At 50.4% G+C, this 27915-nt stretch overlaps 2 protein-coding genes across 4 annotated transcripts in view; both read right to left on the bottom strand.

The window, feature by feature from the left end:
- The window catches only part of CCDC180 (coiled-coil domain containing 180), a 58078-nt gene extending 49106 nt beyond the window's left edge, over nt 1-8972 (bottom strand). Inside the window, exons 1-9 of one of the 2 annotated variants that reach the window (XM_076008855.1) lie at nt 8888-8945; nt 8508-8634; nt 8109-8199; nt 6352-6542; nt 2771-2859; nt 1681-1790; nt 483-611; nt 275-385; nt 73-168 (exon numbers count right to left, since the gene is read on the bottom strand). In XM_076008855.1, the coding sequence (XP_075864970.1) occupies nt 73-168; nt 275-385; nt 483-611; nt 1681-1790; nt 2771-2859; nt 6352-6542; nt 8109-8177 (795 nt within the window). In that variant the 5' untranslated portion in view covers nt 8178-8199; nt 8508-8634; nt 8888-8945. Of the gene's footprint in view, nt 1-72; nt 169-274; nt 386-482; nt 612-1680; nt 1791-2770; nt 2860-6351; nt 6543-8108; nt 8200-8507 lie in introns of both variants that reach the window. The other variant, XM_076008854.1, reaches the window with a different exon arrangement.
- A 4259-nt stretch (nt 8973-13231) lies between these two features.
- Nucleotides 13232-27915, bottom strand: part of LOC109731200 (stimulated by retinoic acid gene 6 protein-like) — a 34257-nt gene continuing 19573 nt past the window's right edge. For both annotated transcript variants that reach the window (XM_076008856.1, XM_076008857.1), the window contains 12 exons: nt 27609-27737; nt 25673-25743; nt 24239-24350; nt 22120-22273; nt 20913-20988; nt 18580-18661; nt 18205-18253; nt 17636-17753; nt 16464-16583; nt 15001-15164; nt 14192-14338; nt 13232-13620 (listed from right to left, as the gene is read on the bottom strand). In XM_076008856.1, coding sequence (XP_075864971.1) covers nt 13472-13620; nt 14192-14338; nt 15001-15164; nt 16464-16583; nt 17636-17753; nt 18205-18253; nt 18580-18661; nt 20913-20988; nt 22120-22273; nt 24239-24350; nt 25673-25743; nt 27609-27737 — 1371 coding nt within the window. In that variant the 3' untranslated portion in view covers nt 13232-13471. The remainder of the gene's footprint in view (nt 13621-14191; nt 14339-15000; nt 15165-16463; nt 16584-17635; nt 17754-18204; nt 18254-18579; nt 18662-20912; nt 20989-22119; nt 22274-24238; nt 24351-25672; nt 25744-27608; nt 27738-27915) is intronic.

Here is a 27915-nt window from a genome sequence, read left to right as displayed (position 1 = left end):
ACACCAGGCTAGGGCACCCCGGGGCCCTGCTCCTTCTTCCATGCGCTGATCCCCCACCGGGAAACCACTCACCATGGCTTCTTTATCAATCAGCCTGTACACATCCGGCTGCATGAGGTAGGAAGTCTTCCCTATGACTTTCACATACTTCTGCAGCACACTTTTTAGCTGGAAATGGCAAAGTGCCACAGTTAGCCGCTCATTTCCTGAAGAACTAAAAGGAAACAGAGGATGCCCAGGAAACCCTGCAAGCAAAAAGCACCGAGGAGCTCACTTTGTCGGAGCGGGAGAACTCCAGGGAGTGCAATGCCTCGTCCAGCTCCTTGATCTTCTGTTTCTGAAGCTGGAACACCCTGGCCACCTTATCCCACAGCTCCGACAGGGCCTATGCAGAGAAGTTTGGGGCAGACTGGGAGCCAGGGGGAGGGAGGGAAGGAGCAGAGCTGGGGGGAGGGCAGGCCCAGCCACCAAGGGCCCCCTACCTGCATGGTGTAGTGCTCTAGGTTGATGTCGTTTTCCACCTTCCTGAAGAGCCTGTCAACTTCTTCATTAAATTCAGACAGTTTTTTCAAAAAAAGTCTCCCTGTCTCCAAGAGGTGAGGTTCCATTTCCTGCAACAGGCCGGAAGGGTGACAGCCATGGCATCAGACCCTGGGAAGGAGGGAGCCCTCCCTGTAAGTACCAGGGGAAGTACCAGGCATGGTCCAATCTCAAAAACGATCATTACTAGGCCTGAGGAGTTACGGTCCACTAACTAACCCGCAACCAGAGGACAATGGCAGCCACGCCACACGCCCAGCACCCTGCCCTGCGCTGAGCCCTCCCTGTCAACTCTCTTGATTCTCAGCACAGCCTGTGACATAGGTTCTGGTATCAGGCCTAGCCTAGGGCTGGCACTCAACAAATACTAATTAAAGAGGTGCCCAAATGAGAGAATGCCAAGTTTACTGCAGATGAGGAAACCGAGGCTCAGGTAGCTTGCTTGACCAAGGCCACAGAGCTTGCGGGTGAACGTAGAGCTGGTGTCTAGGTGGGACGGACTGAGGAACGTGGCTTGGTCCTTTGGGTAGAGAGACAGTGCCAGGAATCCAGGGTGGGGCAACACAAGTCAAAGAAGACTTGGAGAGAAGGATGGTGAATGGAAATTTGGAGCTCAGAGCAATCTGGAAGGGCAAAGGCTGGTCTCATTTTGGGAACATTCCAGGCACCAGCATGTCTAGAGATGAGGTCTCGGGGGAGGAATGAGAGCTGGGTGGGGGGAAGTGCATAAGGGCCTGGCAGCCCTGAGCTGTCACTGGGGCACACCGTTGGGCCCCCACCAGCAGGACTGGGCAGGGAGGTCAAAGGCTGGGCTTTGGCGTCAGACTTGTGGGGCAGTTCCAGCCTGGCCTCCGATGTGCCCGGTCAGGGGTCTCCCTGAGCTTCACTGCAAGCTGGGCAACCACAGCATGTGATTTAGAGGGCGTCTGCAAGAGTGACAGGGAGCTACACTCACAGCAAGCACTCACAGAGAGCCACTCAGACATGGCTATAGTTCCATCTGTGTCTACGTCTCAGTAAGCCACTGCGGACCTCCTAGCTGAGACGGAGGGAGGGAAGGAGGCTGGCTGCCGTGACAAACCTGCCTTTGCCTTCACAATGCGCCAAGAAGGGAGCAGGAGGGAGAGGGAGGAACCTCACCATCCCGATCTGAGCAATCTCCTCCTGAAAGCTCGCCAGGGCGCGTTCGTAGCTCTTCCTTTTGTGCTCTTCTCGCCCGCAAAGGGTGACAGTGTGTATGCTCTCGGGAACTGCGGAGCAACAGCAGAGGTGATGGGGCACCCTTAGAGCCCCCAGGAGAGGGGAGAGCTCTCAGGACAAGGCTGCGCTGGCAGAGAGCACCTGCACACCAGGGCTGGGGTTCAGAAGGTGGACCCCAAAGCCAGGCCAGCGTGGCAGGGGCTTCAGGAAAAAGAGAAAAGATGAAGGTGGTCCATGCGTGCTGTAGGGAACGAGGCCTCAGATATGCAGTTACGTGTGTATGTAATTTATGTTTTCAAAAAACGTTTTGTAGAAGCAAATCCATATGCAAATAATAATTGCCAACACATTTATGTAGCACCTTCCATGTAGCAGGTACTGTTCTAACTCAGTCACTCCTCATGATGAGGCCGAGAGGCAGGTTCTATTCCTGGCCTCATTTTACAAGTGGGGAGACTCAGGCACGGGGTTAAAGAACAGCCGGCCAGTGTGTGAGCAGGCTACCTGCCCCAGGGCCTGTGCTCACCCCGTGCTCTGCCGTCCCCTCTTCCCAGGTGGCTGTCCCCTCTCCCCGGGTGGGAGGCTGGACACCACGTGCGTGACGGGGCAAGCAGGGGAGGCATTGTGGAGGGGGGTTTACTTTCTCCTTATCTCCTTCCTTTGTTGTTGTTTGTGAGCATGTATCACTTTTTTATCGTCAAGAAAAGGGACCTCCGTATTGGGATAAAGTCAGACTAGGACAGTGCAGGGTAGAGGCAGGAAATGTGGACGGAGAGAGACTACTGCGAAACTGCAGGGAGGCAGGCCAGGTCCTTTAGCCAACTGTTTGTCATCAGCAAACGCCCACTGCGCAGGCAGCCCCGCACAGGGGAGACGGCCCAGGGGAGAACGCCGTCTAGGTTCCTAGGCCAGGCAGAGGAACGCAGTGGGGGCTTCAGGGGCTTCCTCAGAGGAGCTGCCAGGAGACACACACCCCCTCCCCGGGCTCTCTCTGGCCCTGGGCAGGCTGCTGAGGCTGGAGGAGGCTCACCCACAGTGTCCATGAGCCCACGCACTTCCCGGGCTGCCGCGGCGCTCTCGCTCTCCTGGACTTTCTCCCTGTGGGCTATTTCCCTTTCCCTGAGGCACAAGCAGAGGAGAATAAAGCTGCGCCCCCCCCCATGACACCACCCAGGGCAGCTCTGGCACATGGGGGAGTGTCCAGAGGGGCTGCCCGGCCCCAATTCCAGAGAGCCCGAAACAGTGCCCAGGCTCCCAGCAAATGCTGCCTGTGTGTCTCCTGCCAGCAGATGCTGCAGGTCCCTAGACAAGAAGTCACTGGGTCTCCACCCTCAGGGAGTCTGCTTCGGCTCAGGAGCCGTGGTCCACCCGGGAAACACATCGGAAGGGCAGGAGCAGCCCGAGAGCCAGGCCGTGCTGTGCTCCACCTCACAAGCTCATTTGCTCCTTCAGCAGCCCAGCCTGTGAGGCAGCTGGGTAACCCCATTTTCCAGGAAGGAAGGAGCAGGGGCTCAGAGGAGCCACTGTATTAAGAGAGCTGAGACTCCAAGAATAACTTCATGACACCAAGGCCCATGGGATTCAGGTGAGGGAGGACAGAGCTGGGATCCCAGGACAAACTATCTCAGCAGGGTGGCCGGGGTGGGGGAGGAGGCGAGGTGTGTGGCCGTGACATTAGCTTTGGAATAAAAACTCCTTGGGCCCTCGTGTCCAGCTAACTTCTCATTTAGTCCTCTCTGCAGATCTAGCAGGGAGGGGGACCTCAGGGCTGGGCTGCAGCTGATGGGCCCTGGCCATCCTTCTAGAGGTGGTCTTTTGGGCCTTGTCATTCTAAATGCCCCTGGACCAAGGCAGCCCATAGGAACCCACAAGACGATGAGAACTGCTATCAGCTCTGGCTTCTTGGCTGCTTGCCCTGGGGACTTGGGAGCTTTGTTTTCACTAGTGGTCATCTACCCCCTGACCTGGGCTGGTCACCACTCACCCAGGGGCCTTGCCCTGGGTACATGAGCACACAGGAGGACCGGCCTTGGCTGGCTCAATTTCAAGCACCTAAACCCTAGCTCTGAGGCCTAAGGGAGACTGGGCACCCTGGCCCTGCCACTCATCAGTTGGGCCCCACCTGGCCTCTGCCAGCCCCTCAGAGCATCTAGAGGGAGCTGGCTCCAGTGGCCAGGGAAGACCTGAGAGCACCGGCCCACAAAGGGGAGCAGAGAAAGAGGAACAGGAACCCCAGGGGCTGTGCTGTGTGGGGAAGCCCAGGGGCCAGGGATTCCTGACGAAGGAGCTCACCCTGGGAGTAGGGTTGACAGATCACCCAGCCAGAGGTAGGGGAGGGACAGCGGAATGGACATTTGAGGAAGGGCTCCCTGCGGAGGGAACGGAAGCTGGAGGGGACAACACCAGGAAGCCAAGGGTGCACCTGGCTGTTCCACAGCCCTGGGAGGTGCCCGGGGCAGCCAGGAGAGCAGGGAGGTCCTGCCTGCGGTAAACAGGGAGGGGGCTGCAGTGGGAAGAGGGGCTGCACTGGGAGGGGGCTGCAGTGAGAAGAGGAGCTGGGGGTGGGAGCCAGGTCAGGGCAACTGCTGAGAGTCTCCAGGCTGCCCAGAGGGTCCAGGTAAGCTGGGGCTGCTGCACCTGGGTGTATCCCTCCCCCATGGGCTGGGTGAGTTTGCCCAGCTGCCCTGGCTCATGGAAGATTCAGGAAGCCAGGTGGAAGTTCTGCTGGGTGGGAAGAAGGATGGGGACTGTGGAAGGTGAGCCGACAGCCCAACCATCAGGGCTGGGCTGGCTGGGGAGAGAGTGAAGGCAGCAAGTCTATGGGCAAAGAGGGAGGGAGGAAGTGAAACACTTGTCAGGGCCAGGGGACAACTAACCCAAGAGGGATTCTGGATACAGAGTTAGTGACCCCAGTCATTTGAGGATGGCAGAACCTGGCAGGTTACATACACATCTCTGTTCCTGCCACAAGGAGCTGTGCTCTGGTTCTGCATCCAGGACAGAGCTGGGATTGTCTGTCTGTCCCAGGAGGCCAGCACAGCAAAATACCAACACTCCACTGGTGCCAACAGCTTTTGACCCATGCTGTATCTAGATATTGGAATGTTGAGTGGTCCCAGGCTGAACCCTGGGGAAGAAGGGACCCTCAGGAGGCAAAGGGAGATGTTGGGAGACCCCAGGCCTGGATGAGAACAGGTCAGCTGAGATTGGGCTTGGGATCTTGAGGGAAATGAAGTCACAGCAGGCTGCCATACTGCCCTCCTGGGAGGTCGGCTAGAACTTGGACAGGCCCCAGCTTCCTGTGCCTCTGGGTCCCTACCTGGGGCCTCAGGCAGGGGGACATGGGTTGGAGAGTCTGGCCTTGGGTGGGCCAGTGGACTTGCCCATCTATAGGTAGTTAAGGGTACTGAGGGTTGGAAGCCTCTGGGGTGGTTTCCCTGGGAAAATCCAAAGGTCAGGTCAGGACAGAAACCTGTACCCAACACTGGGTCTGGTCCCTGACCCAAAAAGGATAAAAGGGACAGCAAAGGCAGGTAGAGGAGGCCTGACCTCCCGTCCCAGAGTTCCAGGCCAGGCAAGAGGTTTATGGCTTGTGCAGAGTTTGAAGAGCCCAGGGGAAGCCCAATTCCTGCTTTATGTTCCCAAGAATCCTGAGAGGAATATCCTTTTCTTTCCTTTTTTTCCCTAGTTGAGGGTCTGAGCTCAGCAGACTGAAATGGCATACTTAGGAATCTCAAGTTTAACTTCTGAACTTGGAAGTTCACAAGGAAATCCTGATCTCCCTGTCCCACCCTGCCTACTCCTATCTCAGAGAATGATACCCCTACTGTCCACCCAGAACTCTGGCTGGAGACCTAGGGCCCTGGGGAGCCCTCTCCTCCCCTCCAATCCATCACTGGGTCCTGTGGGTTCTGGCTGCAGAAGACACCTGAAGTCCACCCCTACTTTCCCTCTTGCAGCTACCACCCAGGTTGCCAGGACAGCTGCAATGACTTCCTCCTTGGCCTCTATGACTCTTCTTGCAGTCTCCCACATTCAGCACAGAGCTACCGGAGGGACCTCAAAAATGCAAATCAGTTGCTCACAGCAGTAGAGTCCAAAACACTGACTGTGGCCTGCAAGGCCTCTCCCAGCCCTACCTCTTGCTCTCTCTCCAGGCCCACTCACCTTCAGCCTCCAGGAATGGACCAAGATTGACCTTCCCAGAGCCCTGCCCCCATCCTTCCCCTCCCTTCCCCTCTGGTCCCAACTGAGGCCCCTCCTCAGGGCTTTCCTGACTCCTGTCCCATAGCCCCTGTCCTCTGAGTCAGAGCCTTCCCACCACTGGAGTGGGGGGCATGTTTGTTCATTTCCATGTGAAGCCTCAAGGTCCATGAGGGTGGGATCCGCACAGCCAGCGCCTGGCCCTAAGCACACAGCAGTAATTATCAGAGGAGGGAGTGGGAGAGAGAGAGAAGCAAAACATCCTGCAAAGCAAGTGCTATTACCTCCTTGTTTTAGGGGAGATTTCATTCCTACCTGGTGCTCATCCTGTGGAAGGTCTTTTTGAGTTTTTGAAGACTCTAAAGCACCCCCAGTGTGTGAGGATGGGGGCTGGACAGCAGGACCTACCTGTAGAGAACAGGGTTTTCTGTGACCCAGTCGTTGGGGAGGCTGTGCGCCCACTTCTGCTGCCGAGCAGACATAATCTTCCCTTCAGGAATCTCCATCTTCTTCATCATGGGTGTGCTGCTACTCTTTAGGGGCACATATTGCTCTGCAGCCTGCTTCCTGCTGATGGCCAGGGAGTGGATCAGCTGCACCTGAACCCAGGGAAGATCACAAAAGAGGAGGCAGTCAGAGCTGCTGGGTCCCCAGTACCCTAAGGCTCTTGTGCCTGCCTTAGAAAGACACCTAGGAACCTGCCACTAATAAGGCACTTTATGGGGAGGCCTTCAACCCTGGGCACATCCCCTGCAGGAGGGGTCTCCTCCTCCAAGTCATTTAGCCCCTTCAAGGGAGACATTTTTTGAGAAATTTAAATGAAGACCAAGTTGCACATCAGCCTTTCAAAAATTATATTTTTATGCTTATTTATTTATTTATTTATTTATTTATTTATTTATTTATTTATTTATTTGAGATGGGGTCTTGCTCTATGGCCCTGGCTGGTCTCAAACTCCTGAGCTCAAAGAATCCTCCCATCTCAGTCTCCTGAGTAGCTGGGACCACAGGCATGTGCCATTGCACCCAGCTTCAGCCTTTTTTAAGAGTCTCATGCTCTACCGACTGAGCTCTACCGACTGAGCTAGCCGGGCAGCTGCAGCTGCAGCCTTTTTTATAATCAAAAATATTTGGAGAAAAGGAATGGTCCAATAGGAGGGGATTGTTCGAGTCGACATGGTATGTCCCTTAGATGGAATGTTAGATATATACTAACATTGTCTAAAGATGACCAGAGATCACACTTACAAAGAAGTAAATTTTTTATGACATGAAGAAATGCTTATGAGATGATATATAGTTAAATGTATCAATTTAAAACATAAACTAAAAATTATAGCCAAAATTATACAGTATGATCTCAAAATGTAAAATGTATAGAAAAATGACCTGGAGTAAGTGTGTCAAGCATTAAGAATGGCCTGTTGCTTAGAGGAAGCAGAACTATGTGAGTAATTTAATTGTTTCCTTGGGTTTTTTATACTTTTATAACTTCCAAAGGTTCTACAGAGGGCATTATTTAGGGCTCAAATTAGGAATGAAAATCTCTTATAAATAAACAACACAGAACTTCAAAGGAAGGGTCCTGCTCTCAGTGTTTAAGATCTCATTTTGTCTGTACAGTGCTTTAGAGAGGACAAAGCAATTTCAACGATTAAAGTAAAGAGGGTTTTACTTTAATGCAGTTATGGGAGTCACGGATCAACAAGCAGGCGTAAAGTATATGGATGCCCACGGCATGGGATAGGGTCTGTGAGACACTGTTCAAGGAGAAAAAGGAGGTTTCAGAACATTAATACAGAATGGAAACAATTTTTTAAACAGAAAAATTAGAAACGCTTTTATGCATGGGAAAAAGACACAGGGTGCTCGGTGGTTCATCCAGGCTATATCTGAGTAATTTAAATTTAAACTTTTCATTTAAGTTTTCTGATTTTCAAGAATAGACATTCTCATTTTGTATTCCTACATTTTAAGAACCAATAAGAATTATTTTTAAGATCAAAGTCACTTCAGAGTCCATGTTTCGTTAGATTCCCGGGCCGGGAAGCCCTTGGAGGGAGGGAAGTTTGCGGGGGAGCGTTGCGGGGAGGAGGAACAGGGGCTCGGGGGGAAGAGCAGAGAGAAGCGGGCACGGAGAAAAGGGGACAGACGGCGGGCCCTACCTCAGCCTCGAAGATCTGCTGGTAGACTTTGCCATTCTGAACGCGGGTCACCTTCCCCACCGACGACATCCTGGCTGCCGGCTGGATGCCCCTGCGGGGAAGCCGTCGCCCGGGAAACGCGTCTGCGGTTCGGCCCCCTTGCGACCCGGGGCTCAAGCCAAGCCCACGGGCTGGGAAACCGACGCCCGCCCCCAGCTCAGGTGCCGGCGGGCAACACTCGGCCCGGAGGCGGCCCCACCGACCCAGGCAGGACCCCGAGCCAGGACCCTCCGCTGGGGGCGGGGGGGGGGAGGGTGAGGGGGGGGAGGGTGAGGGTGGGGGCGGCCCCCACGCAGGCTGAGGGCTTTAATTTTAAACAAACGCAGAAGGCAGGGAGCGCGGAACAACGATGGAACTAACCTCGGCGGAGCCCCAAACTCGCGGGGGAGCCCGGCTCTCCCCGCTGTGGCGGGAGCAAATCCAAGAGGGGCTTTGGGGGCGCGAATAACACAGGCTTATCGTTTGTGCTTCGCTCTGCCAAGGTCTTCTGGGAAGCGTCAAGGCGCCGAAGGTGCCGGCTGGGATTGGAACCCACCTGAACTCGGGTCCAGGACCCCACCCCCACCCTCCAGGGGACGCAGGGACGGTGAATGGGCCGGAGGGAGTAGCCTGATTCTGGCCACGCTCCTTCTGTCCCCTCACGGGCCCCCAAGCAGCCTTGGCAGCCCCTGGATGTCCCCCTTAGCCCAGCGGTTTGCAGGGCGCCGCTGCACCCCGTCCTGGCCTCATGCAGAAAGCACCTCGCAAGTCAGCCAGCACCGGTGCAGTCCCAACTGCAGCAGGACTCGCACGGTCTCCAAGGCAACGCGAAGGGGCGGGGCCGCGCTCGCCCCGCCCACGCCTGCCTTCCCTGGGAAGGGGACTTGCCCTTAGCAATGGGAGCACCCCACGTGGAGTGTGAAACTCTTAGAGTCAACTGCTTCCTCCAATGCCAGTTTCTTCTCTGTGCAAGGGAATACCTCAGGGCTGGCAGGAGCATCCAGAGCGGTACATCAAATGTTCTGAAAGAATATTCTCTTCTCCAAGAAGAATAAATATTATAACATCTGAATTAGTTTTGTTTCTTTAAGAATTTTATCTAAATAGAATCATACAGAATGGACTCTTTTATGTTGGGCTTATTTCATTATATTTGTAAGTTTCATCCATATTTTTGAATGTGGGTATAGTTTATTTTTGTACAGTATCCCATTATTATTTTTTTTTAAAAAAAAACCATTTTATTTATGCTTTCTATTATTGATGCACATTTGGATTTTTTCAATTTGGAGACTACCATAATGCTGTTCTGACCATTCTTTTGTGTTTTGAACATATGTAGGCATTTCTATTGGGTTTATACTTGAGAGTGGGATTGTTGGGCCATAGAGTCTGTACACATCCATCTTTAAGAGGTAGTCCGTTTTTGAAAGTGGTTGTATCAGTTTACACACACAGCAGGGCATGAGAATTCCAGTTGCTCTACATCCTCACCAACGTGTGCTATGGTCTCTGGTTTTTATTTTAGCCTTTACCTGTTAGTATCACATTGTGGTTTTAATGTGCATTTTCCTGACTAGTAAAAGCGTCGAGTACCTCTGCATATACTTGCTGGCCACATGGCTATCTTTCTGTGAAATTTCCAGGCAAATAGTTTGTCCAGTGTTTCTGGTAGAATTGTCTTTTTTCTTGTTAATTTATGGGAGTTAGTTACATATCCTAAATATCAGGTTTTCCACATAAATAGCTGGCAAATATTTATTCCTATTCTGTTCTTGCCTTTTTACTCTAGTAAAAGTGCCTTTTGATGTGAAGTTATTGATTTTAATAAGACCCAATTTATCAATTTTTGTCATTATGAGTAGTATACTTTGTGTTTTACCTAAGAAATCTTTGCCTGCCTAAGGTAAGGAACTATTCTCTGATGTTATTTACTATAAATATTGTTGTAAACTTTCACATTTAGATTTATATATTTTTTTATAGTGTGAAGTAAGAGTCAAGATTCACTTCCTTCTCATGTGGAGAACCAGTTGACCCGAGCTATTTATAGAGAAGACTATCTTCTCCTCACTGCTCTGCTGGGCCTCTTTTGTCATATACAAAATATCTGAATGTGTGGGTCTGTGTTGGACCCACTATTCTCCTAGTGCCTGTCCTTGTGCTAGTGGTGCACACAGCCTTGATTACTACAGCTTTAAGCTGTCTTAATGTCTGGTAGTGTGAGTCCTCCAACTTTGTTCTTCTTCAAGATTATCTTGACTTATCTTTGCTCTTTGTATTTTTATGTCAATTTGAAAATTGGCCAGTTTCCACAAGATAACTGATAACATACTTTATAGTGATGGTATGAATTTGTTGACCAATTTGAGGAGAAGCAGCATCTTAGTAATACATTGCAAAAAACAAAACACACACACACACACACACACACACACACACACACACACAAAACCCAGAAAAAACAAACCAAACCAAAACGCCATCAGATAAAAAGAAAAAATGATAAACTGGGAATAAATATTTGCAACTCATATCACCAAGCTCACATCCCCAATATAAAACAATCTCCTAGAAATTGATAAGAAAAATAGCCACAAAGTAGAAAAATTGGCAAAAGACATTAACCTTCAGTTCACAGAAAAAGAAATAGCGATAACTTTAAATGCATGAAAACATGCTCAGGCTCAGTCATAATAGGACAAAATTGTTGAATTCAAAAGTTTGACAACACACCCTAAAGCTGTGGAGAAACAGACAAGCGGCCCCTCCTCTCTAGGCCCTTCACGTCCAGTGCCCCATGGCCTGAATGCACGGGGGTGGGGAGGCATGGGGCTCCAGAGGACATGGGGCACCAAGAACAAGCAGAGGCTGATTGGCAGGGACCGCATGGGGCCAACCTCAAGAGCAGAGCCTTTGGTGCACTGTGCATGTATGAGTCCACATGGTGAGACGGGTCCCACATGCACCCACTGTCCTCGGCCCACTCCTGCTCCCTTGTACACGCCTGACTTTTGACCCAAGACCTGGCTGCCCTATGCTCCATGTCTACCCCCACTGACCCTGTCAGGAGGCCTGTGCACCTGTGTGTGCCCAAGCCCAACCCGTAGTAGACACCCATCCAGTGTTGATGGAGCCTGACACCATGTCCTTGCTTAGCACATGCTCATGCAGGACCACATCCAATCCCTTATTGTATAGTTGGGAAACTGAGGACCACAAAGAGGCAGAGACTGGCTTACACCAAAGGAGGCAGGTAGAATCCAGAGGATAAGGGAGAGTTCCATGTCTTCAGACATATTTACTGTCTTGTCTGAGCCTGAATGAGGGTGGCATGCGAGTGAAATGCAGTATAACAGGTAATCCTAGAGCTCTACTACCTAAGATTGTCAGTAGGTTCTTTAAAATATTATGTTTCTCTTAATATAGTCTATGTCTACCTCCTCTGGCTCCCTGGAAATGAGGCCTAGTGGCTCTGAAATAAGGTTTCTTCATGTTGAGTGTCTCCATCTAGCATGATCTCCAAACTCCCGGAACCCAGAACTTCAGAGCTGGCATGCCTTGCCTTTCCCCCAACACATGTGAGAAATGCCTCATGTTACATCTGCAGATTCCAGCTCACATGCTGCTTCTTATGAGAAGCGTTCATTAACTTTACAAAGGCAAAATTAGTAGTTTCCTTTTCCAAGTTCCCATAGAACTTTGTGCAGGCCCTTGTTACATGTGGTGGGTTGCATCACAGAGAGTTGTTTATATCAGCCTCTCCATTTCAATACGGGCTTTCCATGGGTATTCACCCACTATTCATTCAAACCATGATGACTGATTTTGGTAAGTGAATTCATTGTCAAAAGATGTATTCTTCCTTGCCTCATTCTTTGATTCATTCCAACATTCTGTTCTGTTACAGGTGTATGCTTGGTGACGGTGAGCAAAGCTTGAGAAGGCCTCTTTCTTCATGGAGCTGATATCTTATTGAGGGAGTGAGCAGATATTAATCAGATCATTCACAAAGAGTTATATGACAAATAACAGTAACTGACATTTATTAAAAGTTTAGGATATGTCAGACACTAGCTTAAGATGTTCATATGTAACTAATTTTTTTTCTCAAAACAATGGTCTTAGGGGGGTTACCCTCTTTCCATAGATAAGGAAAGTGAACGAAGGCAAAGTAATTTGGCCAATGTCACACAGCTGCAAGGTGGTGGTGTGGGGACCCCAACACTCTGTCCTAGTTTTCCCAGTTTCTAAAAGCAGATGGTAAAGCTCAGTTGTGGATATTAGGCTAAAAGAGACAACTTTGCAAACAAAGTTTGCAATAGTGCTAGCAATAGGACTGGGTTTATATTACGTGTTCAATTAACAACTGAATCACAATTGCTGTGGTACTCATGAGGTGGCTGGAGATTCCCTTCTGCCCTGTTGGTGGGGTCCTCACAATACTTGCCCGGGCTCCATCAGGAACTTTGAGTAGACAGATTTTGTACAGCTCCTGGGCCAGGTCCTATGCTTCAGCATGAAGAATTTGGGTCAGCACGGGGCTCTGCACAAGGACAAATATCCAGGCATCCCACCCTGGCATTTGGACCTCCCCAGCGTCCTGGACATGCACATGCCTCCCTCCTCAAACACGCTTAGGGCTCGCACACTCGCACAACTTTGCTCTTGTTCCCCACCTGGAATGGCTGCCTACCCTGTCTGCGTCCTAAGACAAGTGGCTTTCCTAGTGACCCAACCCTCGTGAGAGAGCATCCGTGCATCTCCTTTGTGACCAAGGGCCAGGTCAGCTCTGTCCATTCCTCATCGCAGTGGCCTGGGAGAGAGCTCAGCATGTGCCTGCTTGTCCTACCAGCCTGGGCGCTGGGATCATGGAGTTCCTCCTCTTCCCCACCATAAAGCCAGGAAAGAAGAAAGCAACGAGGAGCCTGTTGGAATGAAGGCCACACTCTGTTCCAGATGGTTAGACTCTTCTGATGCAGACATTTTACCACCTTCCTCAGTGACCCAAAGTTCTGCCTTGTACATAAACTAAGTGCTTCTTAACAAGTGACCCCCAAGGCTGCCTACCCACCATGGATAGTGGAAGTCATCAATGGGCAAAGTTTGTTCAATAGACATTTCTTTAGTGTTTGATCTGTTTTGCCAAGGGGATGAAATAATCCTGAGACTTCATCCCTCAGCCCAGGTGGCCATCCCATGAGTGCACAATGCTGTTTGCCATCTGCGGGGACAGTGCCAGCACCATCACATCTCATTGCAGGGGACAGCTGCTTGTTAGACTGAGTCCTCTCTGGGGTGCAGATGTCTTAGCCTGGTCTTGGACCAGATGTTGGGGACCAGTGTCAGCAGTCCGAGCACGTCAGTAGAATCTGGGTAAACTCTCGGGAGCTGTGCCCTGATTTCGGTTTTCTGAGCATGACAAGTCTGGGGTTGTTGACCAGGGTCTGCAGCAGGAGCCACCTCGTCCTAGACCTAGCTGAGACGCGTGGACCTAGGAGAGAATCAGAGAAGACAGACTGGAGGGGTGTGGGGGAAGGGGGCAGCTTGCCTCAAAGGCTTTTGGAGGAGCTGCCTGGAATGAGCCAGGTGTTGCAGAAGGTGCCAGACCCCTGGGAACGTGGGGGAGGTTGGAGGAATGTGAGTCTTCCCTTAGACCTGGGTATCTGCGGTGTTGGGAACAGCAATGAACACAGTCTGCACCCTGAAGAGGCAGGAGAGCTCAGAGAGCTTGTGGCAGGACAGAATAATCAAAGCAGCCCAGGGCATCTGGCACACAGCCTGGGATATGAGTTGGAGTCTCAAACAAATGGGAAACAGAGGACTCCATTAGCAGAGTTAAAGTTCATTTCCAGGCCAGGGAGGAGACCAGGTAGCAGGACAAAGCCACAGGCCCGAGTGGGTCCCATAGCCAGACTGACTAGGAACTTAGCCTCCTGAACTCCTTGGTTGAAGGGAAAGAGGAAGGTGGAACCTGGGGCAGCTCAGGGAGCCCAGGGAGCCCAAAGGTGTTTGTTTATTTCATGCCGTCTGAACCCAGCGGAGGTTCCAATAGGAGGCTTTACCTGCTGACTGATCTATGTAGCAGTATTTGATGGCCTGCTGCAGCTTCCGCTCCCTGTGGTCTGCGATCAGGATGTGGCAAAAGCTGACGAGCACAGGGTTGGTGTGATAATGGTCCACATAGAGCATGCCGACCCACGCGCTGAACCCTGGAACCCAGAGGCAGGTCAGGCCGGGCAGCGCTCCCTAGCACGGCCCGGTTTGTACCTTTTGTAACTGCAGAGCCAGTTTGCTCCCAGTGGTCCTTGCTGGGCATCTAGAAAATGAGGTCTAAGGATCTGGAAAGATTCTTAGGGATCGTATTCTAATCTGTCCATGTTACAGGGCACTCAAAGCTCAAAGGAGCTAGGAGTGGCCACAGCTAACACTGAGGAGGCATCGGTACATTTATCGAATGGATGAGTGCACGAATGATCATGAGCTAGAAATAAAAAGAAAACTACTTTCACTTCCTCAGAAATGGCTTTGATTTTGGAGTATTTCAACTAAACAGAACATTTTCTTAATTAAGTTTCCAACTAACAATGCCAATAATTCTGAGATGTATTCGTTCTCAAGATTTTCAGACCGGTACACTCGTAAGTTAATCTAATTGTTTAGATAGACTTCTACTAGCTCTGACTGCCCCTCCTGGAAGGTCTGCCAAATGGGCAGGAATTTATTAGCTTTGAACTCCCTTCTGAGCAGCCTCCATTGGAAGATAAGCTCTGAGCTTGAGGGAAGGGTGTGAGCTCCAGGCCGGGCAGCTGCCGCAAGGGTGCAAGACCAGCCCACCCCAGAGGATGTGGCCTGGTGGGGGCTGGCTGCTCACCCATGTCTGCCCCCTCGTAGCCACTCTGCATGATGGTCCTGTCGATGCGGGCGATGAGCCACGTGCCCAGGACGCAGCTGATGAACAGCCTGGAGAGGCAGGCGCCCAGGCCCAGCAGCACGTTGTAGAAGAACAGGAAGTAGTTGAAGTTGTGGAACGCTTTCCTGCAGACAGAAGCCAGCAGAGGCAGCCCCGTTCAGTAGGGCGAGGAGGCTGGGCAGGTGGGCTCTGGAGTGCCCCAGACCCAGGGTCAAATGCTACAACTTCCAGTGCATAGCTTTGCCACCACATGCCCTAACGGTGGGGGGAGGCGTGGCCGACTGCTCCCAGTCACAGCACTAGCGTGAGGTCCGGCTCAGGCCCCGTGTGGAGGGGCTGAGCACAGTGCAGGATCAGGGTTCGCGGGGACTGTAACTGTTTCCTGTGATGCGTGGGGTTTGAGACTTCCTGTAGGATAAGAAATCTCACGGGGCTACAGTTGGTTCAGAGGCTATAGCAGAGGGCGGGCTTCCCCGCTGTCTGTTGCAACAAGGACCTGCCTGCAGCCGAAGCTGTTCCAACGTCTTCCAGAGGAAACTTCCCAAGGGACCACCTGATCATGTGGTTTCCTGTGGCCTCTGGGACAAAGCCCAGACTTTGCATCCCAAGTTTCAGGGCCCCTCTGAGAGAGGGCTTTCTGGTCTTGTCACTTTGTGTCCCCTCCCTGTCCTCCCTGTGCCCCTCACTGTCAAAGGCTGCTGCGTGGCAGCCATTTGAGAGTCTCACTTTTTTCCTGACTCATTCTGCCCTTTTGTGCCTTCCTGCCTTTGTCCTTGCTGTGCTGGCTGCTGGCCATGCCCTCTCCTCCTTCCTACAGGCAGAAATCCTGCCACCCTCCTGACCTCAGCTCGAGCATCCCATCCGCATGGAATTAACCACCACCTCTCTCTGCCACCCCACCTCTCTACCCCCATTGTTCAGGTTTCTCTGGCAACCCTCTTGCACCCTCCAGAGTCCTCTTCCGTCTATGTTTCTATCCGTTCCAGTGGACTGAGCATGTCCCGGGTAGGTCGTGTCCGGATTATCTCTTTACTCTCAGTGCCCCGTTGTTCCCTCAATGAGTGGATGGCATTGAAAGAATGAATTAGAAAGGATTATCATGTGCCAAGCACTGTTGTTCTAAGTTCAATTTCTTAACACGTGTCACCCTTACAACACCTCTTTGAGGTATGCACAATTCATCGTAAAGGGGGAAACTGAGGTTTATAGGTATTTAGGAAGATCCCACAAGGTCACATAGCTCAACGGGTGGAGCCAGGACCTGGCCCAGGCAGTCTGGCTCCAGATCCCACCCCTGGCTCCCCACACCATACCCTCTCAGGGAGTGTAGAGCCTGCCCAGGAACCCGCCAATGGGAAGGGGAAGGGCCGGGAGACTTCCAAGGCCAAAGCCAAAGCCATACAATCCACTGGCTTCACCCTCACCTGTTGTTGAGAGCCAGGGGCTTCTGCTTGTCAGCCGCGCTTAGCTTGGGCTGCAGAAAGAAGCCGGCAGCGATCCTCACCTGCAGGACCATGAGACCCACGACAATGGATATGGTGAGGCTGAAACACAGGGTGGGGCTGTCCTGAGGTGGCCTCTCCACACTCTTCCAGGCCCTTCTCTGATGCCCGGCGAGAGAGAGGAGAGAGACGCTGACCACTCCGCAGAACAATAGCAGCATGAGCTCCTGTTGTACAAAGCATCCCCAAACCCACTGTGCAGGTAGGAAACTGAGGCTCACAAAGGGGAGGTGACTTTCCCAAGGCCACAGGCACAGGTCTTCTGGCTCCAGATCCCAGCCTATTACTCAGGATTTCACTGCTGTTGGCTTTCACCAGGGGCGGCAGCTGGGCAAGTGGCTTAACAGGTCGAGAAGCAAAGAAAGGAATGGGTTTTTCAGGAGTGCCTGAGAAGGCCACGAGAGAGTGGGAAGGACTGGCTGTACCCCAGAATCACGGGTGGCTCTAGGCAAGTATGGGACCAAGGAGCTCAAGGCAGGCAGGTCCCCAGAGAGTGCCACATGCTGTGTTGACCCCCTCTGAGTGGCCGAGTGGGGTAGTGGTTAAAAGGAGGCTTTGGTTTCAGTTTGTCTAGCTCCAAATCCTGCATCATCCCACTCCTTGGACAAAACTCTTAGTGTCTCTGTGCCTCTGTTTCCTGGCTTGCAAAAGGGAGGGCAACACAAGTACCAACCTTCATAGGCTGTTATGAGAAAAGACACATAGTAAATGCTGAATAATACCATTAATAGCATTCACTTTGTCTTCCAGATGTATAAACAGAGGCCCAGAGAAGGGAGATAACTTATCCCAAGCCACATAGCAGATTCAAAAGCTTAGCCAGGGTTCCCTGCCTCCTTCCATCATACTGTCTTGCCTCTTTACCTCCCTAAACCTCAGTCTTCCCAGCTGGAAAATGGACATAGGTATATTCCACACATACACAGTTGTGAAGAGGGAAAGGCAGCTTTTTGTAAACTGTAAGGTTCCCATCCCTGCAAGTTGCTATGATGGCCCAGCCCTGGGTCAGAGCTAAGATCATGGGCCCAGGGAGCAGCTGGAAGAGCACCCCAGCGCCCAGAAGTGGAGTGACAGGACGCCCACCCAGCACTTACATCCCAATGCCCAGCCCTTGGAGCATCTCTAGGGCCTGGTTGTGGATGACGGGCAGCACCAGACCGTACATGATCGCCATGCCACACAAGCTCTGCACCACGTGGATGATGAGGTAGCCTGGGGGCCGAGGGAGCCAGTGGTCACCCCTAGGCCCCTCTCTGCATTCCACCCTCTACCGTCCTCCCGCCAGAGGCCCTGGCATGCTTGCCTACGCTGTTCCTTCTGCCTGGCATGGCCTCCCCTTCCTTCCCACTTACCCCCTACTCACCCTGTCAGGTGCAGTTCAAATGTCAGCTCCCCGAGAACACATTTGAGCCCTGCCCTGGGTGTGGACAGTCACTTTCTCCTCTGGGTCACCATCGCCCTTAGCATGTACGCCCCGTGGGTTCAGGACAGGTGGTGAGGGTGACCTAGAGAGGGTTTGTTTCTCCCTCCATCCTGAAGGGCTCTCGAGGGCAGAAGCCAGGGCTGCTTCCCATGCTCCTCTCTACTCCCCACCCACAGCCAGGACTCTGCAGGTGACCCCGGAACAGCTGCTGAATTGAATGGGTCACGTGACAGCACTTACCCCACAGAATGTAGGCTATTTGCCAGCCAGAGTACCTTGCAATGGCCACCTGCGATTTAAAAGGAAAAAGCAGTCCCGGAAGCCTTCATTACCTCTGCCACGTGTGCCCAGCATCCGTGTCTCACCTGGGGGGCACCCAGCGACCCAGTGAGGCTGGCGTTGAGATCGTCCTCATTTACTGATGAGGAGACCGAGGGCCCAGTAAGGGCAGTGATGTGTTCCCAGCCACCCAGCAGCAGAGCAGGACTAGACTTGAGGACGCTGGACGCCCAGTGAGGGGCCCTTCCTCCCCCAGGGCGGGCCCTGTGCCTGGTGCCGCAGGGCAGGTTGTGCACGTGGTGGAGTCTCAGCAGAGAGAGGCTTGTGGGGACTCACCACGCTCTCCGGCGAGGCGGGATTCCGGAACTTCAAAGGGAGAAAGTGCTTATCTCCTGCCCACAGCTTCTTGATGTGCTTTCTGGAGGAGAAGGGGGACTTAAGCAGTGTTCATAACGCCGGCTGCGCGCATAGCCAGAGCTCGGTAGATACCACAGAAAGGCCTGGGTGCTGAGGGCGGTGACCCGGCCTCCCCGGTGTGGGCTGCAGCTCCCGGGCTACTTCGGAGTTGCCTTCAAACCCTTAAAGTTTGTCATATTTTGTAAAAATAATATATTTTACCAAGTCATGATGGTGACTGAATTTGATAGATGCCATTATGTGTGGCCTTTATTTCCTTTATTCTGCTTTCTATATTTTCTTATTTTTTCTATGATGAGTATGTATTACTTATGACATGTAAGAAGATTTACAACCAACTGAAAACAGAAAACTCATTTTGTTGATAGCCTAACCTTATAACAACAGAAAGGGAAATCAGAGAGGGGCAATAACGCCTCCCAATCCCACTCCTCAGCCAGTCACCGCTTCCTGTTCCAATGTCCTAGCCGGGCCTTGGCCCTGCACATAAAGGTGAGTTTGACGGCGCTGTGTTCTCAGTCCAATTCACATTCGAGTCCTGCTGGCTCTACTTAACATTCTATCTCTGGAATGTTTTCAGGCCGTTTTGTACTTTTCACAACTACTAAATTAGAAAGACTTAGGATGAAATAAAGAATGCAAATATTAATGATTTTTATATCTATTACATGTTGAAATAATAATATGTGAGGTATAGTGGGTTAAATAAAATATATTATTACGATTAATATAACCTGCCTCTTTAATCTTTCAAAAAGGCTACTAGAAGTTTCAAAATTGCATATATGACTTTCATTATGTTTTTGTTTGGCAGCCTTGGAGTTGAGTGTGGTTCCATCAATATACACAACACAACACACACACACAGTGCACACATATTTGTTTGCATTGTGCATAGAAAATTTCTGGATGGATCCACAGAAACCCACTAACAGTGGTTAGTGTAGGGCAAAAAATGAGGGATCCAAGCGGGAGGAAGACTTACCTTACACTAAATATTCTTTGTAGTATTTTCTTACACGTGCCTATATATAGGTTGGAATACTGCTAAGAGAAACTGACATGTTGGCACAGTGCCAGTGCTCTGCGGTTCGTAACAGGCTTTCTCTTCCACAGTTTCCTCTGCCCCACTGTCCCGATAAGGCAGCAGGGCAGGGATCACCACTCCAGGGTGACAGGTGGGAGCAGGGCAGCCTGGCCAGGAGCCAGGCCTCCTCTCCTCAGGTGCCTTCTCCTGCAGTGCCCTCAGCTGCCCCACGTCCAGGCAGCCCCCTCTGTGCTGTGGTTGTCCCTGGTTGGGCTCAAATGTCTCCGTGAGTATTTCCCAGCCACATGCAGACTCGATGAAAGGCACAGACATGTGCCCACATGAGGCAGGGCAGGGGAAGTAGCCATGTACAGACCACCACAGGGTCCAGGGAGAAGAAAGCGCAAAGAGGGAGTGAGACAGGGTTGGTAGAGAGCTGGGCCCTTCATGCCAGGGCAGGTGCAGTGGGTGCCATCTGCAAGAGACCCACCACCCTTTGGTCAGGCAGATGGGGAGGCTGTAAAAGCAGGATGCTCCAGAGAGCTGCAAATTAGTCCTGGGGTTCCTCTGTGTGTGTGTATTTGTGTTTGTGTGTGTGTGTGTGTGTGTGTGTGTGTGTTGGAGAAAGAGAGTGAAGAAGAGAGAAAGAGAGGGAGCAGTGGATACTTAACATGCAACTGATGTCTGCATGCGAATGCTCACTACATATTTAAGGCCATCCCTGCTTCCTGCACTGCTGTCCTTGAGACTGATGCTCCTGGTCCCTTTGATGCACCAGGTTTGCCTGCTAGGAGCCCAGCGTGATTAGCCCTGGAGAGCAGAGCAGACCTGCCATCCAATAGAGGTGCCTGAGTGTGGAAGAAATAACAAGGTCTCTGGGGTCAGAAAGACTTGATCATTGGGTTATTGCTCAGGCCAGTTATTTAATATTATTGAGTCTCAGCTTTCCCAGCTGTAAAAACGGAGATGAAAGTACTTATCCCTCAGGGTTGTGGTAAAATCCAAATGAAGATTCTAAGCATAACGTTAACCCATTGCAGAAGTTCAAATCAATAGCTTTCTTTCCTTTCCCCCTTTCTACCAAAAGATGTGCTTATCCCTGGATATTATATTCACTTCCTGGGCCCACACTGGGCGCTGCAGCCGCGGCTCAGGAACGCTGAGGAAAGCGTGTCATACATACTCCTGATGAAAGACACGCAAATGACTCCCAGAGGGTTCTTACCTGTAACAGGCCAAAATGTGGAATAGGTAGCTCACGCACGTGAGGGAGGCAGGCAAAATAGTCACCACCCAGACTCCTGAAACACAAAAAGTGATATGAGGGACGTTGAAAAATAAACATGAGACAGAATTCTCGAAATGCAGAATCCCGTATCAGAAAGGTCTAGGCAAAAATCTATTATAATTCCTTTACCACGTTTCTTGGGTAAGTAAACTTCTGCTCATTTTTGTTTCATTTTATTCACACAAGCCCTTGATATAACTTATTTTCTGCATAATCCTCTCTTTGGTGCTAATATTTTCACTGTATAGTGAATGAAGGGAAGAGAAAATGTGAAGTATGCACATCATGCATAGCCTCTGCCCACTGAAAACATCATTTGTATTTTACCTCTAACTGCCACTTGGGGCGGTATTGGTTGCACCTCAACCAGGTACAAAGACAGCTGGAATCCTGATGTCTTGGCTATTCACTCATCCACCTTTCCACAAGTTTTTGATATTGAGAATCTAATTTGCTTTTAGAAAGATTCTGTATGTTTGTGAGAGAGGATGTAGGAGCAAAGAAGGAAGATTATTTGTTGATTTGTTGGTTTAAAAGCTTCCATAGAAGTTGATTTTCCATAGGTACAAAAAAAGCATTTGATAAAAATCCATCTCTTTATGATTAAAAATACTCAATATCTAGTGTTCATTGCACAGTAGGGTGACTATAGTTAACAACAACATATATATATTTCAAAATAGCTAGAAAAGAAGATTATTTTGTTTTTTGAGACAAGGTTTCACTCTGTCACCCAGGCTGGAGTACAGTGGTCTCATCATAGCTCACTGCAACCTCAAACTCCTGGGCTCAAGCAATCCTCCTGCTTCAGCCTCCTGAGTAACGGGGACTACAGGTGTGCCCCACTACACCCAGCTAGTTTGATTATTTTTTTGTAGAGATGGAGTCTCACTATGTTGCTCAGGGTGGTCTCAGGAATTCCTGGCCTCAAGCGATCCTTCTGCCTCAGCCTCTCAAAGTGCTGGGATTACAGGTGTGAGCCACTGCATTGGCCAGAAGAGAGTATTTTGATTGTTCTCACCACAAAGAAATGATAAACGTTTGAGGTGATGCATTTGCTAATCACCCTGATTTGATCATTATGCAAGCCCTGCACCCAGTTTCCCACACAGGTGTCAGGAACAGAGCAGGTAGGTAGGGTTACCTTTGGTGACAGTGATCAGCTCTTTCACCTGCAGGATGACTGGGGTCAGGTTCCCCGTCTGGTTCACTGAGGCGACGTAGCTCTCCAGCTTGCCTTCAAACACCGCCAGCTCGTCTCGCACGAACACAAACACGTAGAATTCAATGACGATGAACTAGGGACACAGAGCAAAGGTTTCAAGGGCTCACCTGTGTCCAGCTCAGCATAGGAATGGCACATGGATCTCTCTTTGGTGTTGAGGTCAGTCTCTTTCAGGCATTCAAAACTTTACTGGAAATGACCCCACACACTGGCTATTTTAGCATGAATACAATTGTGAGATCCTGGGAGACAGAAGCCACCTCACACTCCGTTCCTCACCCTACAGTGGACAAGGCTGGGCCCCACAAGGGCTTGAGGAACTCTTCAAACACTCCTGGAACCAGAGTGGAAGAATGACTAACTTTGGGTGAGGGGCGACCTTGGGGACAATTGCAGCCCTATCTCCATTGCTGCCACCACTGATCTGGGGGAGCCCAGTGGGAGAAGCACGGCTTCCTGCACTCTCTCCTGTGCACCTGGTGTACTTGCCACCGTCCTGTCCTCCCCTCGCCACAATGCCATTGCTCCCACAGCTCCTGCTGCCTCTCACTTCACCTGCCCATCATGTTTAGCTCTGCAAGTGGAGCTCAAACACTGTCATCTGCAGGCAGCTGCTCAATCTAGAACAACTCACTAAATTTCCAGAGCACATTCACTTTATCCCTTTTTTCTCTTAGGTTGGCAGGTACCTCACACCACAGGTTATTTTCTCCCCTTAGACCACAGAGCTTCTGCCTGGCCAGGGCTATGCTGCGCCAGCTCTCTGCCCTCTTCCGGCTCTCGACAAAGTGCTTGGCATGGAGTGGATACTCCACAAACATTTAAGAGACTTCATGACTCCAAGTGAGTTATTCATTGTTATAGAGAACTCTGTAATAGTTCCACTTCCAACTCCACTCTCCCTTCTTTGGGCACAGGCTGGACTACATTTCCCAGCCTCCCTTGTGTTCGGTGTGACCACAGGTCCAGGTTGTTGCCAGGGAAAGAGGAGTGGAAGGACCCTGTGAGGCTTCCACACCCAGCCCATGGAGCCCTCCCACAGCCTCTCTCCCTGCCCCTTCCCCGTGCGCTGACTGCATACAGATGGTGCTGGGGTCCTCAGGAGCAGGAAGTCACATGCCTCCCGAGTAACACATGGCCAGTGCTGCCTCCCCAGCTGAACACCCACTCAGCACTGTTGTGTGGTAAAAATACAGTGTTAAGCCTCTGAAACTTAGGGGGTTATCTGGTACTCCAGCATAACCCAACTTAAACACTCACTTAAAAACTTAACCACAGGAGTGACTTAAGTAGGGGTTGTCCTAGTACATTTAAAACGAGCAGAAGAGAAGTTAGCATTGCCATCTTTATTCCTCCATTGTGAGTCAGCCATTTCACTTCAGATAACTTTGACCGCACAAAATGTTTTGAGTCTATGCTAAATGAAACATTGAAGGCATAATTATGTCAACATTTAAAATTTTTTGTTGAGAAAGCAAACTTAAATAAGACTCTTAGATTTTTGATCCACTTTTTAAAATATAGGACAGTAAACCAAGTCTATTTTGTCCACTTTTATTTATAATTCTCTGAAATTATTTTTGTCAGGATCAATTATTTTATATTTAAATGATTTGATTTTTGTTCACAGCATAATTAACTGACTACAGGTTCTGCTGTTGTAAGTTTTATTTAGGGATCATTATTTCTACCAAGCCAACTTTCCTGGGTCAAATTCTGTATATTGAAATATTTTCAAATATCTTTTTCTTCCATCAGTTTTTAGGCAACGATAAATTTTACCATGTGGAGTTTTAACTGCTATTAGTTTTGTTTGGTGAGGATTATTTTTATTAGTGTTAATAATACTCACCATGAGGGTAAAAGAGTCTCTGGAATCAAAATGGTGGAGTTGAAGTATTGTACTTATTTGATTTACCAAGTTTCAATTTTGACCCTGGTTTTTAGGAACATGCTGCGTGCCTCAAAGACTCCATAACGCTAGCGTCCACCCTACCCCGTTTACAAATTATAAAACGATTTTCTCAGATGTGCTTACCAGGTACAGGCAGATGAAGGCCAACACGATAGTTCCGATCATTCTGCTTGGGAATTGAAAGCACGGGTCCCACTCGTATACCCTGGTTTGGAACCAAGTTGCTTCTCCTTCTCTGTGAACAAATAAACACCCAGAATTGAGAGGTTGTGGCAGATAAACAAATTCTTCTGAAAATAACCCAATCTCCTCCTTTTTATCATGGAGTTTAGTGCAGGGAGAGAGTAACGTAGTTTCCACAGGTTTCATTTTCCCTGTAGTCTTAAATACAGAAACTCAGTTTTATTCAGGGCAGTAATTCAGCAAACTAAAAGGCCAAAGTTCCTGACCTCTCTTGCATCTAAGAGTGACCAGACTAACTTCGGGCCACTGGGCTGTGACCAGAGTGTGGTGTGGCTCATCGGGGAGGCTGCCCAGATGGAGCTGACACAGCTGGGAGGGCCCCTTGGCCCTGCCTTCTTTTCCCCCGCCTCTGTCTGCAATGCGGACGTGGTGGCTGGTCCAGGCTGGCACTCCAGCAGCCACAAGGGACCATGGGACAGCACTATGGATAGAAAGGACACTCTAGATGCTGAGGCAGAAGGACAGGTGATCAGTGAACTGCCACAGTGCGCAGTGCAGGGCCCGGATGGACTGCTCACCTCCAGAGTTCTTTGATAAAGTAATAAGTCTCTCTCTTGTTTGTGCCACTATTATTTGGGGTCTTCTGCTCTATCAAGCCAAATCTAATTCTACCTAAAGAACTAGCTTTGCCACAGTGTGACCTCAGACAAGACACATCTCTTCCCTGGGACGCATCCAGGTGTGGAGGTGGCTTGTATGATTCTGAGATCTGGTGCTTTTGCCTGGCAACTTCTATGTCCTCCTCCTGGGTGACAGCGCCTCAGTTTTAATTTGGGGAACTACCTTTCCTTCCCCTGGGTCCTGGAGGGTAAGCGACACTGACATCACTTCCTGGCTCCGGGCACAGGAACTGTTTCTGGGTGGCATGTGATCCAATCTGATCCCCTGCAACGCATCTGCGGGACTTTTGTTTGAGTAACTGGAAAGGAAATTTTCTCTTTCTTCTGAGCTTAAACCAGGAGGGTATAAGCCAGAGAGTCTGAGTGCCACCATGTGGAGGAAGCTCCCCGAACTGTGAGGACAACACAGGTAAAGGCTAGCTGAGGGGAGGTTGAGGGATAGAGACCTGGTTCAGAGTTCGTCCACAAGCCCTGGCTCCAGCGTGCCTGAAACTGACTACTCTAGATTTCTCAGTGGTGTGAGCCCATACGTTTCCTTGCTTTAGTCCAGTTTGAGCTGGGTTTCTGTTCTTAGCAAACAAAGGTCCTGACCACTGCAGGGCCCCTCCAGACATCCCAGGTCTGCCCCATCGTCAGCCCTCAGGGGAGCTGGCGCAAACCTGCGGGTGAATGAGCAGAACAGAACGGCGCTTACCGCGGGCGGGGCCTTCTCAGGAGCCGCTTGACGTGGGCTGCCTGGTGAGCTTCCAGAACCGACTTTTCTTCCTGTGGCAAAGAAGGCAGGCATAGGCTTTGGCTCACTGATTATCATTAGGGTTTTGGTCTCTTTGAGGGGCTACAGCCACAGAGGGCAGGAATTTGGGTACGCGTTGCTCTTCTGGAGTTAGCCATTCCCAGCACCTGTCATTTCTCGGCGCAAGGAACAGGGTCCAGTTCCCTATTTACCGAGCACCTGCTCTCAGGAAATGCCAGAGTCTGACCTGCATTGTCTCTTCCGCGTATTGCCTGTACCAGCCACTGTTCTGTGAAACTTTTTCCCCCGCCAGATTTGATGATCTCCCATCATAGTTCAAGCCATTGTTTCAAGAATGAAACACCCCGAATCCCAGCCTTTTTAGGAGTTTCTTTTGCTCATTTCTTATTTTTTCAGCATTTAAAAAATGAAACTTTACTGGTATGTTTTGAAATGTTTTCTCCACATGCAATGAGCTTTCCTCTATAGTCATCTATTTTGCTACATACAAATTATTGAATGCGTGAATTTTATTTGTCTTATATAGCCAGGATGTTGGGTAGAGTCCAAAAGACCTGGTTAGAATCCTGACTGGCTGCTTACTATGTGTGTGCCTCAGGCAGGTCACCTCTCTACCCCTCAGGCTCCTCATAAGTAAATGGAGAAAATAATAACACCTTCCAGAAGGTTATCGTGAGGATCAATGTTTATCAAGCACTTGCACAATGCCCGCCCAGTGCAAAACTCAATAAGTAATGGCTGTTATCATCATAAGGAAGGAAAATGTCTTTTTCTTCCATCTCTAGTAAAGGCATCTGAAATGGCCTTTTTTTTCTCCATAAAGAAAACTGTATCTATTTAGATAATCTCTTGTATTTCGCAAGAAGTACCTTACCAGCTCTGGTCATTGGAGGAAATACAGAAAGACTTAATTTCTATCTCCAAATCTGGAAAGTTTTAAAGCTGTATGTAATCACTGGAACACTTCAGTGTTGTTATCTTGGCTTTTTTTTTTTTTTTTTTTTTTTTTTTTTTTGCTTTTAAGCAGATGTGTGGCACAGCGTGCCCAGACTCTGAGCCTTGCAGCTATTTACAAACATTCTGGCTCCCTGCCTTCAAGATACATAATAGGATTGTACCTTCTCACCTCCTTGTAGGTGCGTGTAGCCAAATGACGGCTTTGTCCAATAAAATCTGAATGGAGGTGACATCTTGGCAGGAGCTTTCAAAGCTAGTGCATACTTCACCATGTTGTCTTTCCCGGCTCTGTGCCACTCACTCACATTCCCAACGGAGGCTGCTCCGCCGGTCCAGGTCACAGAGTGAGGAGGACATGGCCCCGGGCACTCCCATGCTCCACATGTCACAATAGTGAGAAACAAACCCTTCTTGTGTTAAGCCACTGAGGTTTGGGGGGCTGTGTGCTACTATAGCATAACCTAGCTGTCCTGACCGTCACGTTTATTCCGAAAAGACAACAAGAAAAACTCAAAGTCACTAAAACAAACTAATCACAACTCTTTCAAACTCAGGTGATGCAGAGACCAAAGCTGTGGCAGGTGGGTCCCAGCGGCATCAAGTCCAGATGTCACATGTTCTGACTCTCTGGTGGGGTGTAGGAGAGAGAAAAAGACCTATCCTGATCCCAGGCGACCTCAAAGCTGGAGCAATTTGCCAGAGGCAGAGAGGCTGTGTTTGGCAGTGGTTGACAGAGAGGCCCCACAGCCAAGCTGTCTGGGTTCCAGTTCTGGCTCTGCTGCAGACGGGCTGGCGACCTCGGCTCACCTCTCTGCGACCAAGTTTCCAAACCACAGTGTGAGAAGTAGTAATAGCAGCTGCGTAAGTGGCTGTTGTGAGGAGTAAACCTGTCCACGCAGTGCTTACACTGAGTACTCACCGCCTGGTGCTCCCAGCCCAGGTGCACCCTCAGAGCCTTGACAAACATGTGCAGGAAGCGGCCCAGCAGGAAAGCGAGGCACAGCAGTGAGGGCCAGTAGAACATGACGGTCTCGTACCTCCCTAAAAACTGCAACAGAAACAAACCACCATGGCTCCATGCGGGGGGGAGCTGCAAAGGGAACCCTCTGCCCCAGCCTGCCCTGCCAAGGCCTGTCCAGTGGCCGATCCCAGCGCCCCCAGTCCCTCACCACAGGACCAGCAGTGGACTCGGAGCCCAGCAGCCTTGGATTCAAGTCTCAGCAGCC

Source organism: Microcebus murinus, chromosome 12 (assembly GCF_040939455.1).
Source record: "Microcebus murinus isolate Inina chromosome 12, M.murinus_Inina_mat1.0, whole genome shotgun sequence".
Lineage (NCBI taxonomy): Eukaryota > Metazoa > Chordata > Mammalia > Primates > Cheirogaleidae > Microcebus > Microcebus murinus.
This window is presented reverse-complemented; position numbering and strand designations above follow the sequence as displayed.